At 37.7% G+C, this 13,349-nt stretch overlaps 1 protein-coding gene across 1 annotated transcript; it reads right to left on the reverse strand.

The window, feature by feature from the left end:
- Positions 1–392: 392 nt before the first annotated feature.
- LOC129758412 (abnormal spindle-like microcephaly-associated protein homolog) lies at positions 393–1,693 on the reverse strand. The gene is made up of 2 exons (XM_055755913.1): positions 698–1,693; positions 393–622 (listed from the first exon to the last, which is right to left on the reverse strand). Exons 1-2 carry the CDS (start codon positions 1,691–1,693, stop codon positions 542–544), a joined length of 1,077 nt encoding a protein of 358 aa, XP_055611888.1. The 3' UTR covers positions 393–541.
- Positions 1,694–13,349: the final 11,656 nt, after the last annotated feature.

Here is a 13,349-nt window from a genome sequence, read left to right on the forward strand (position 1 = left end):
ACCTACTCGAGGAAGGTTGTTACGCTCCTTGGGTACCTACCACAAGAATTCCATTAATGTTTTTCAGAAAATGAAGCCGTCAGCAGGCAGCCAGCTAGGTCTTTTACCTGCACCGATAAACAACGAGCAACTCCCTGCGTTCGTACAAGATTTACAAAATTTTATGATTCTCCTTTCCTAATAAAACAATAAAAAGCGTGTTTGCACAAACGCGATTAATTGCCCCTCGACTCGTCACTCGTTTTGTCGCTTCTGGTGAGCGAGTGAGGTTTTCTGACAATTTTGTCCCCAAATATAGTGGCCATTCTGAACTGTACAGTATCTATGGTCGGTTGACCGCGCGAACTCGATATGGAGAGCGTGAGAATCTCAACTTAAGACAGCGCGCACTGTTATGGGTTCCCGGAAAAGCTCAAACGCTTTATTAGCAATTAAAAGAAGGAATTTAGCTGAAGGTTTCCACGACCTTTGGCTTCTGCTGAGACGGGAGTTTTGCTATTGAAGACGATACGGTTTTTCCAGAATGAGTCCACACCCGGTGTTACTCGGCTTGTTGCTGAGATAATCGCATGTTGAGGCTCTGAAGTAGCTTTTTACGCTCAAGGTGGCCGCGGGCCAGTGCCTGGAATTGAGTCATAAAAATAAGAAGGTGAGGTGAGAGATTCTGATGATATCGTTATCAACAGGTAACATCTACCTGAATTCGAACTGCGGCACTTTCTTCGTTCATTTCGGGTTGATCCGCTTCATCTAGGGAAATTTTTTTGACTTTTTCTTCTGAGAGCACCTCTTCTTCTGAAGTTTGTTTCATGAGATGATCTCGTTCCCGTTTTCCTCGGTAGATAGATTGAATAAGTGTAGCCGCTTCGTCCATCATTTTCTTTTGATCTTCAGGCATGTCTTCTTCCAAGTATGTGTCCAAAATATCCAGCACCTCAGATCGGCCACTAAATTCAGGAGCGACGATATTTTCCACAATGTTTTCCAAAATTTGATCAGCTATCAGTTTGCCTTGGTGCTTTTTGAAGGCTCGCTGAATGACCGTGGCCGCTTGATCCTGCTTCAAACGCTTCCTAGTGAAGTAACCCCGATAGACGGCTTGAATCTTTACCGCTGCTTTATCCATCTGATCCTTAGTGGCTCCACTGGCCGCATAAATCCCCAAAGAATGCTTCGCGGCATCTTTCCAATCGCTAGTCACAGCTGGACCGTAATATTCCTTGTATACATTTCTCAAGAAATATGTTTTATAAGATCGCTCGATAAGTTTGCCTACCTTAACGGCCTCCTCATCAGTAAATCCACACTCCACAATCAGACGTTCCATAACTTCTGCTTCCCGGAACGCCTCTCTCAAGCTTTCGTCTGAAGTCTTGACGTTGAAATGCTTCTTGAAAGCTAACCGAATCAGCACCACAGCCATTTCGGCCTTATCCGGAGTCAATCCGATATCGTCCAGCAACTCGATGATGTCCAAGCTAGTATCCAGTACCGTATCGACCACCTTCTGGGCCATGGCCATATTTTCACGGCGTAGCAGTTTGGATTCCAAATAGTCTGCCAAAAAGACAATCACATTGCGTGGCTGTTCCCGCAGAACTTCGCGGCTGATTTCGTACATCAGTTCCTTAATTTCTTCCGAAACCGGGATCACGGAACCGGGTGTACGCTGCCGGTGCAGAAGAAAGTTCATGGTTTTTGTTTAGCTTCCGTTCAGTGAGTGACCATTAATTTGGGCTAATCACATGGGTTACTGAGGTAAGAATGATATTCTGGATCCATGAAAAAATCTTTCACTTTGTTCACTGACCAAATGTCCCGTAGAATTGGTCCGACAAAGCCTAATCATTCCAATCAATGACCGATGGTTCGTTTTTTAGCCCTGAATTTTTGTTTTAATGTATATTTGAAGTCGCACAACAAACTTCAACAGACTGTTATTCAGCTGTTAAAAAAACCGTTGAATGAGCGAAAATAATGATGTCTTCCAATTCTTCGTTAGAGCAAGTTCACTGGTGTTGGGAAAAAGTGGTAGAAATTTTGACATTTTGAAAATTTTACCATGCAAAAATGTTTTCAAGATTTTTGTGCGTTGTATTTTTTTACAGCACCGTTTCTATTTCAGCCGTATGTGATAGAAATATTGCTATTTTTCCATCACAGCATGCGAAAATACAACACGTGTTGTAGAAAAACTTGAAGGCCACATATCTTGAGAATGTTGTTGTATGACAAAATTTTCAAAAAATGCAAAAAGTGACAAAATTTCTACCACTTATTCCCAACACCAGTGAACTTGCTCTTACTGACTCGTTGGAACTCAGCTTCACAGCTGCTTTTCTTCTTGGAGCCCATATTTAGTTTGAAACATCAACTTTAATCTTCATTGTTGAATTTAGGATTCAATGACCCGTAGCCGTATGACAGAACCAAGCTTATTTATAGCTCAATTAATATTGCATATTTACTTTCTTAAGGACGAACCCTGGAAGCCTGGACAATAAAACTCCCTTTTCCGACTAAGAGTGTCAATTTGACACTCCGAAAGTAAAATCAATCTAAATCGTTTGAATTATCATGAATTTCTCTTATTTCAATGTCAGTAAAATATGTTTAGAACATTATATACAGCTAAAGCTACCAGCACAGACAAACAGACAGGACACTCCGTTTTCATTCTTCGCAAAACTGAATAGCTAGGCCAGGAAGCTAGGCAATGTCGCCACCAGATTGAGCCACTTCACTTTTAGGAGGTTCTTATTTTCCATCATGGTAGCCGTAGCAGTTTGTTTATTTTTTTCCTGACAACCAAAATTTTCATAAACAAATTCCATGTGAAAAGTAAAAGATGTAGCGCGATGCATGAAGGCATTCAATTTCGCTTAATTCATTTGCCAAAAAAACGTAAGTATTTGCATTACATTTCCTTAGAAGCATCATATTGATTACAAAAATATTTGTTTCTAGAATCTGAATATTTAAAATTTCGTGCTTTGCGATGCTCTGTGGAACAGGGGAATCCTGAGGTGGACTTAACTATTCGTACTACCGGATCCAGTAGTGATAAACTCAAGCTCCTTCAATTAAACAACAAACAAACAAACCTCCTGAATCTATTGAAACCGTAATGTTTTTGAATATTACCAATTCATCGAAAAATTATTCATGTTTTAGTGGTAAATTTTACTTTCTAGATTCAGTGAGGAAGCAAATATTTACTGTATAGACTCAGAAGAAACCCCCTCCCTCCTCCGCAAATCCCAATTTAATTTTATTTTATGTGCAAAAGTTTACAGAAATTAAATAAAAACTTGACTCGGAATATAATAAAAGAAACAACCAAAATTATCTGTCCTACAGCTTATTTATTTTTCCATTCTCTAAAAAATTCCTAGGTCACGAGGATTTCATATGTGGCGAGACAACAACTCAACGGAGAATAACATGGAATTGGTTTTCGGCAATTGATCAGAAGGGATGGCAGAGTCGTAAAGAACAAATGAGCCTTTCGAGGTACAACGTATGGTTCAAGTTCGCGAAATGAAACGCTTGTGCTATATCAATTTCCTATGAGTCCTCTTCGTGTTCGCTGGTTTGTTTTTTTTTTAGATCAGTGAGGTTTTTTTTAAATCACCTGCAAAAAATGATACATTTATAAGGATAAACTCACGAAATTAGAAGAAAGAGTTTCCTTTCCAAATCCAGAGGCTCTGGGTTTTCGCCTGGTAGAATTGTAGTTTATTGAGTTGAGTACGGACGATCTTCACAACAGTTTCTGAACTTCCACAGAAGTATTGCAAATATTGATATTAATTACTTTGAACTTCATCTTCTGAACTAAATTTTCATAACTGGAGCAAAAAGCCTAGCGACAATAAATACTTGTTTATTTACTTACACATTTGTGGCATCACGATGTCATAGGCATCCTAGATCATTTTATGAAATTCTTTTTTGTTGGTAGGCAATACCGACACCAGATGGCAATGCCATACCTTTGCGAAAAATCTAACGATTTTTCTTCTAAGTGTCCTGTCTGTTTGTCTGTGCTACCAGTTTTCTCGTTATTCAGCGGGAAAGAAAAAAATCCGAAAAAACGTACCTCAGAAAAATTATTGCAGCTCATGCATTACATACTCAAAAAATATCTATCTTATGCATATGAAAGCTTAAGTGATGGTCTACATAATGAAGACAAGAAATATTTTTTTAAATTTTTTAATGAAAGGGTCACAAAAAGTTCAAATAAGTTGTCTGAAGAACCTACTTTTCATTCGATTGCTAGTAAAGACTGTTTGAGAGGTGGTAAAGTTTTTAAAAAAATATGACTACAAAATTTATTCTAGTTCTAACATTTTGTTGTATTTCGATTTTTGATGGGCTTGTGATATAGCTCAGTTGACAAGTCTGTTGTCTCCTGAGCAGATGTCCGCAAGTTCGAGCCCGAGAGTATCGAACACAGTTGTACCGGATAAGTTTTTCAAGAATGATCCGCCAACTGCAACGACTTTATCAATCGCAAATGCCATAATGATGGTAAAACGACTATAATCGAAACAAAAAAAAGATTTTTGATGCAACAAAAAATTAATTGACTACAATTTTTCAAAGTTGACTAATTTACGTGATTTTTTTACATATTGAAATTTCATCTCTTTTTTTAATTCAGCGTTAGGTTGCACCCGGATTCTCAGTTCTTTCTCGCCGTTTGAAGCAACTTAAACTATACCCGTTTTGATGGGAATTTAATTTACATTCTAATGAGGTGAACAATTTACGCTGTGAGAATTCACAAAAATATGAAAACTCTATGAAACTCATCAGCATCTCGACCAATCCAGCAATAAATAGCTCATTGCCACTGTAAACATTAATATTAAAGCTTAATTTCATGTGAGATCGCGTATGAGCGATGATTTAATGGGCTGGCCAAGAGTTTATAGGTATTTTTCGGTTATCAAGGACGTGATAAAATAGGATTTTCAAAATACCTAGAAGTATCTTTAACGGTTAAAAAGTGCTTAGTGAACGCAATCGAGCGTCTTGAAAGAAGTTCCACTTAAAACGCTTAGAAGTTCCGTTATCTAAAAGCGATTGATGTTCCTGAGTAACTTTTATGTGATATGATTACCTGAAACTCCCGTAAATCATTGATTCTGTCTAATGTGAACTCAGAAGTTCCATCTTTAAGTATAAACGTGACATTTGATTGCTTGGGTTATTTTCCTTCGGCTAACTCTTGAGACCTTCAAATTTGTTTGGAAGTTTTTGAGGAAAATTTAAAATATTCAAAAATAAAATCTTAATTAGTTCTGGCAACACTGTCAACCACACAAGGTTTTGAGCTGACTTACAATTTTGTGGAACATTTTGAAGTGTTTTGGTGAGGCACATTAATAAAAGGTACAGGAGTTTTATTTTTGCTTGAATTTTTTCAAAAATTTTCATAAAAAATCAATGAAAAGGTAACAGCAAAATCCAAACACTGGGCTATTTAACCTGTTTTTCTTACCCAGCAAACATTTAACTAGGTATACCGCAGAAACAACAGAGATTTTAAAACGCTTATAACAGAAGGAATAATCGTATCGAACTTACCAAAATAGCATACCTATAGCTACAAAACGAGGAGGCAATATAGCTGTAATGACTGCAGATTTCAAAAACTGATTTGCGCCTACAACAAGCATAATACACGATCATGAATAACTTGGAGGTAAATGGAGAATCGAACTGCAATCCTCCAAGTCAGCTCGCCAGCACCTTACCACAAGGCCAACGCAATAGTTGTTTGAGATACAAGCTGTTGCTCTATAAGAGATTGTAACATTGTTACAAAATGATAGAATATTTTAAGGTTTGTTGTAAATTTCTTTACGGCAAACATTAGAGCTTTCTCTACGTTTGGTTGGCAAACTTTCTCCTTGGAACATTCAAGTCGAGACATAGTTGCTCAATTTATAAGCAGAAATTTCAGTTCCGTCGTAGTTAGTATTTGCGCCCCTAGTGGTGGGAGTTAGAACCACAATTCAGTAACTGATCGCCGTCCAATCATCCAGTTCACCGGGTTAACGGAAATTATGGTCAACTCCGATGATGATGGATCGGATAATACTTTTAATGTATTTATACATTTCATGTATTAGTGGGCTACGGTTAAAATTAGACTTTCCGGGGGTCAAGAACCTTCATTTGCCAATAATTTGTCTTTCTCGATTTGTTCGGCAGGCAGTTGACACGTTAGTCAAGTGTAAGATTAGCCAAAAGTAATTTGTGCGACTCCAAACTGTGATATGTGATCAATATTGAAATTCACAAAGTGAGCTACGGTTTTTTTTAGAAAACTATTTTGATTGCGGTGCTAATTGAAATCAATATATAGTTACAGAAACTAGTCGAGAAAAAAATACGGTTGAGTGACAAAAGCCACGACATCAACGTCACTCCATTTATTCGGTTCGGGCGATCTGCGTCCAAACTCCACGTGAGTAGCCATAAGTCCCGCTAAGATTCAGATTCTGTAAAAATTACACCTTTAGTGGCAGGAACCGAAACCGGTTGTCCTCGTCGACGACCTGGCGAGATTTGTTGCGGTTAGGAAATCGTGAGTCATAAGAAAATTAATACTTTGTGAAAAAAACTAATGTACAAAAAAATCTAGGGTCAGGTGCTGGAATCGAACCCAGAACATCCAGCAGGGTGAAGATCCATCGGTTTTCATCCAATAAGGTAATTTGATGAAAAATTAGCTTAATCTATTTGAATTCTGATCTCAATGTCGGTTTGGTAATTGGTTCGTGTATCTATACTTGAAGGAATATCCTTCAAGCGAAGGTGCTACTGGTGGGTGCAGGAAGTGACGGTCAGCCAGATTGCCACTCTCCAGGGATTGGTCCCGTTACCCTAGGGTCAGTGATCAACCTCCCGCGCATTCACGGGCCCAGGTGGACACGTCTGTCCACTTACGGTCATCAGGTCGTCAATTGCCTCGTGATCTTCAGGAGCCCGAATCCCGTGGTGCAAACTGTTGGCGAAGCACAGTCAACCAGACATCGCAGTTAGCCGAGACACACCTTCACCCTCGGAGAGAACTGACAGCATCCAGCGTAGCAGTCACCAGGAGATATCTTGCTGCTCAATTAAGGTCAGATCTTTCTGTATTGTGTCTATAAATAGCTGCGGTCGATAGAGAAGCACCACATCTGAAGTATTTTTGTACACTTGGCTAAATCTAAAAATATTCGCCGGTGCGCCGGTAATACAGTTCGAATTCGATAGGTGGGATCCCAAAGAAAATGTTAAGGCCTAGGAAGCAGGAAAATAAATTTTGTAACTTCTAATTTTCAGCTGTTTGTCGATCGAAGAGAGAAAGGAAAATTATTGCTAGTTTTGCGACGCGTTTTTGGTTGGTCCCGTTTGAATATTTTTTCCGTTAATTCGGGAGTAATTGGGTCTTGGATAGCGATTGGTTCGGGTTGATTATTTTTTAAGGACTCGCCTTGAGGAGTCTAGCCGGGCACGAACGGAAATTGCTGCTTCACATACGAGTACGATTGTCTCGGCTCGTTTGGCGCTAAGTGAAGGCAGTTGATCAATCGGACGATCAGCAAAATTCGAGAACCGTTACAAGATGTTGAAGTCCCATCACGCACATATTTTTCGAACCGAGAAGAGAGGAAGAGACCCGTTCCGTTCTCAATTTAAGTAACGCCCATTTGTCGTAAATCTGAACAAATTGCTGCTTTTTGACTACATATTTACGGACAAAGTTATTATTTACTCGATTCGAAATGTTTTGTGCAAGGACTGCCGTAAACGAATCATTTAAAATCACTAAGAACAAACATTCATACGATAACCACGAACAATCTCAATTTTAACGACTTATGCTATTATTTCTATTACGATTTCATGTTAGCTGGGGATTCTGTCTTAGTAGAAAAATTATCACATTTTCAAAGATGATTGAAAGTGTAAGAGAAACTGGAGAATCAATAAAGCGAAGAACATAAGCCGTGAATATCAAAGAATTTTCGTAAAATATTTTGTCCCAGCAAACATGAAATCGTCTCAGAAATGATAACTTAAGTCGTTTACAATGATGTTTCGAATCGCAATTCCAACTGCATTGTGAAAAGATCGTATAAAATGTCGTCTGAAGTCAGGTTATATCGAATATGATAGAAAGTCCGCCATGTTTGTAAATTATGAAATGAGCGCGGGCTCCTAGGTACTACAATGTACATCGCGACAAGTCAATGTAGTCATTGTAAAGGCGATCTGAAACAACTAAATAAAACTTTTCAGGGGCAGAGAACTCATACGACCCAGAATGCTGTGTTCCGAAAGGTGGGGGAGGATTATTTGTTGGGAATCCTACTGGGCAAATAGGATAGATGATGAATAAAATATACCAATTCAAAATAAAATGTTAAATTACTTGCTCAAAAAAGAGCACTTGTAAACAAAATATCAAGGTACGAGCTAACCAATCTTTGGACATCTGGATCATGATGAACATATTGATTTGTACAGGAGGTGCTGCGATGCTTGAACCATCTCCAGTGGTACCGATTGTCTAATTCTCTATATAGAATTGCCGCTTCATATTTTGCACGGCTTCATCCCTGTATGAATTTCTTGTCCATCCTCAAAAAAACATTGTGTTGAAAAAAGTTCCATCAACTTCTTGAATGACTCCTTCAACTTGGTTTACTTAAATATTTACTAGTGAACGAGGGAACTAAAGTAATTTTTTCCTTTTTCGTCACAGCAATGAGTGATTTTTTCATATTCATCGATTGCCAATTTTTCAATGTGGATACCTAATTTCTTTTTGTTTTCCCTTAACAAGATTTTTTATTTCAATATCATCAAACAAGATCGTCACATATTATCACTATTACTTCACTACCGAATTCTGATAGAATTAAGACAAATGTCTCTTTTCAAAACTTTTAGAATAGAACATTTTCTGGGAGCCGCAATAAACACGACTGACCGTGATAACTTTTCATGGCCGACTCCGCTTAAGAAAGAAATGACATTTATGTATGTATATTACCTCCACTTTGATAGGTAAATGCCTTTTTTCAACTTTCATACGATCTCTCTATAATGTATTATATGGAATGTATATCAAAACAGCATACGAATAAAGAACATTGTATCCTGAATTAAATGAACTTATCAAAGCAATACTACATGGTGAAGATAAAAGCGTTTAGATACAGTGTTAGTAGTAAATTAATACAATAATAATAGATAATTTTTCAACAAAAAAGTATTTTTATGAATGAGCTTTTTCTAATTTTTTTTCCTGATTTCATATTTTTCAATAGTGGACGTTCGAAGCATTTACACGTACATTGATTTAGCACGTACATTTGATCAACGATTTATACAAAACGGAATGTTTTACTAAACAATAATTGTGATTTTTTTAATTTCGTTCAATAACGATAAATCAATGTTTTTATCTGTATTTGATTCATGTCAAAATATTTTAATTTCATAAATCCTACATCTCCAAAAAAAAGGAAAAATCAATTATCTTTTGATTTCAGTAACGAGAATTGAATCAATTGAATCAGCTTCAGGCAAATCCCTTTATAACATTTTGGCTGAAGAAGAGTAAAGGGTGATACGGTCAAAATTTGGCCAATATCAACTTGACGTATTTCTTTCAATTTTGCATTTAAAAAACCTGAACACCCCTCATTCATGCCGCAAATAAGCTGGGTGTATCGTCTACAACCGTGCATCGAGCAAAAACACGAGCTGAACTATCGACTTACAAGAAGGTAGTGACTCCGAATCGCGATGATAAACAAAATACGACGGTCAAAGCGCGATCCCGGAGGCTGTACACGACGATGCTGACGAAGTTTGACTGCGTGGTAATGGACGACGAAACCTACGTCAAAGCCGACTACAAGCAGCTTCCGGGAGAGAAGTTTTATACGGCAAAAGGAAGGGGAGAGGTAGCAGATATTTTCAAGCACATGAAACTGTCAAAGTTCGCGAATAAATATCTGGTTTGGCAAGCCATCTGTACCTGTGGCATGAAAACAAGTATTTTCATAGCTTCCGGGACTGTCAACCAAGAAATTTACGTGAAAAAGTGTTTGAATAAACGTCTGCTGCCTTTCCTGTTTTGGCCGGATTTGGCATCTTGCCATTACGGTGAAAAGGCCATGGAGTGGTACGCCGCCACAACGTGCAGGTGGTTCCCAAGGACAAGAACCCTCCCAACAAGCCAGAGCTCCGCACAATTGAGAAATACTGGGCTATTGTCAAGCGGAACCTAAAGAAGACCAAAAAACTGCTAAGAACGAGCAGCAGTTCAAGGCAAACTGCCTTTCTGCGGCGAAGAAAGTGGACAAGGTGGCTGTACAAAATCTGATGGCAGGGGTTAAGCGTAAGGCCCGGCAATTTGGATTTGGAAAAGCGGAAGCCTAACTGAATATTTTTCCTGAATTTTATACTAATTAAACTTGAAAAATAAATTTAATTTGATTTTTAAAATAAACGATTTCACCGATTTACACGCGTTTTCCCATGACCAAATTTTGACCATCACCCTTTTATTAAATGTTCTCCCGAGTCTGGGAAAAGGACGTTTAGTGTTTAACAAATTGCACAACAAATTAAAAACCGTAAGTTTTATTTTCCAAACAATCCGTAAAAAATTTTAGATTTTTTATAGGTCAAATATTTCAAAAAGAATGTGCAGAAGAATTGTGAAAAATTTATTTAGAATTCTTAAAGGATTAGGTACTTTGGGTTGAATAAATGTTGACAAATCCGAGGTTCGATATAAATTTAGAAAAAAAAAAGACATTAATCGAATCATCAAAATCAATCGAATCATTCAATTTGATTGAAATTTACCTACGTTAAAAGCAAATTTTTGAAACTTTAACCTGATTAAAATAAAATTCCGTTGTCATTGTAAGTAGAAAAAAAAACGATCGTGGGTGTAATCACCAAATTGAATTTTGCCACACACAATGGTGCTGAGTGTCATACGGAAAGCTCTTCATTTCCCTCCAAAAAAAAATTAAATGGAAAAAATCAACCATATCAACCACTTCAATCGAGTAGGTGTCATAGCGTGGGTGTGAGATAAGTTGATGGGGACACGCCATTCGTGTAAGAAAAATCCAATTAAAAATCTATTTTTAAAATGAAGCATCCCTTACCACAAGTTTCCGTGAGATGCGCATGTATTTTTGCCTTCTATTCTTTCCTATTGCTGTTGACAGCATTGTCGAATCCACATTCGACATGATGATGTAAAACCACGCGAAATCACGCGGTCTTTATCTGGACCAAAAACCAACAACACAAAAGTCAACAGTGACAATAAACTGTATATTTTAAACGATGGAATGGCACACCAAAATTGACACTCCAGGACCGATACGAGACGGTGAGAGGGAGGAGATTCGTTTCCGGCTTTTTTTTTTGGTTCTTCCATTCCGTCCAACTTCGAGAGCACATGTGCCCACTGACATGTCACCACCCCCGCACACTCTCGAGAAACAAATTAAACGCTTCCGCAAAACATAAAACATTTCCCGCACGCAAGAAGTTGGTATGTAGGGTTGCAAGAAGGCAAACAAGCAAGTAGGACTAAGTCACCCCACAAAATGACAAGGAATCGTTTACGTCAAAATCGGCTCGAAGAAGGACCATCGTTGGTTATCCCATGGATTATTTTTTCGGGAAGAACAGGTCATTTAAATTTTTTCCCACAGTTCTATTTTGGAAGTCGCCTTGGAACATGAGACAACAAGAATCACTAAGAAGAAGAAATCCCGTGACAAGTAAGTAACGGTGTCCGGACTCTAAGGTTGGCTGGCTGGTCCCGGTTTTAAGTGCATGTTTCCTTGGAATCTGGAAGCTGAACCTGTGATGTGCAAGGTATAAGAACGTAAAAGAGCAACAGATGTGGCGTCAAAGCAGGTCCGTGTGAACTTTTCTAGACCATGTCAAATGAGGCATCGATGGTGGGTTTGACATGCATGTGTTTTATGCCATTTGTGGATGTTTTTTTTTTTTCGAGAGAAATGATTTTATCATGTAGGAGCGAGTTCATTTTATCTCGAAGACAATTCAGAGTACACTAAGGTTTTTTAAGCGATTGATTTTACTTAGTTTTTGTAAAATGGATTCTTATTAAACGGTATTGCCGGTGGAAATGGTGATACATGATACATCGCCTGGCTCTTATGGTCAAATATAAAGAATCTTCACTGGATTCCGGCAAGCATAATATCATCAATATTGTGCTTATGCACTGTTCTTTAAAACCAGCAGTCGGAGAATCGGGGTAAATTGCCCCAAAAAGGGTGAAAATGAAATTCTTGGGGGTAAAAATGTATTTTTTGTAAGTAAACGATACATATGTACCTTCATCATTCTAGCGACATATTTACATATGCAGCAGTGATTGAAATCTCATGAATATTTTCCAGGCTTCTTCGATTCTCTTGGTTTTTGCTCACTTTTTCTCATCTGCTTGTCAAACGCCTTAGAGAAACATGCTTTCTCACATTTAAAGCGATTAAGCAGCCCACATTTTGTTTCAGAGCATTTCAAACAAGCAGTGGCAGTCATCCAATTTCATTCTCACAGGGAGAAATTTTCATCAGCTTCTCAGGTACTGACTGAGAAAAAAACGATCGAACCAAGATGTGATGTTCCGGTTTTGGTTTATTTCAGCGCTGGCTGACACAGTGTGCTACTTACACCATCTAAAATCTGTTCAAATTTCTCAAAATTATAAAAAAAACCGAAACACACTGAAACAAAACCTGAGCTTTAGCTTGAATGTTTGATTATGTCAAATAAGTTTAGTTTTTGTTTTATACCTGATTTGGAACAGATTTTTTAATAATTATTTTGAATCTAAAGTTTTACTCTTTTCTTTACACTTTTATGCCAATATTTTTTCCGGATTTTCATCCTTAATGATGGTTCGTCCCTTATGACCGTGTCAATTCTTGATTTTTTATGAACTTTCATAAAAACCTATTTTACTATTTCCAGTAAAGAAATATATTTTATGATTTTTTTAATGATCATCGATCTCTGATTCTTAAAATTTCGAAATTAATAACTTTTGTTTTTTGAATTTCACTTCCGGCCAATGTCGGAATCCAAAATATACTGAACTTCAAGGCCCCCGAAATTTCTGAAATTTGCAGAACATTTAAATTTCACATTTAATTTTGTTGAAAACGCAGGTTTCAGTGGTGGAATAGAGTTATCTTTATTCATGTTTCGTCTGTGAGGTCAGTAGAATACAACTATATTAATTAGCAATTGTCACTTTCCCCTTT

Source organism: Uranotaenia lowii, chromosome 3 (assembly GCF_029784155.1).
Source record: "Uranotaenia lowii strain MFRU-FL chromosome 3, ASM2978415v1, whole genome shotgun sequence".
Taxonomy (NCBI): domain Eukaryota; kingdom Metazoa; phylum Arthropoda; class Insecta; order Diptera; family Culicidae; genus Uranotaenia; species Uranotaenia lowii.

Excerpts from the sequence above, each read along its gene's own strand:
- LOC129758412 (XM_055755913.1), bottom strand. The coding sequence starts at position 1,693 with ATGAACTTTCTTCTGCACCGGCAGCGTACACCCGGTTCCGTGATCCCG. Across the intron at positions 623-697 it reads GTGCCGCAGTTCGAATTCAG|GCACTGGCCCGCGGCCACCT; the intron begins GTAGATGTTACC and ends ACTCAATTCCAG.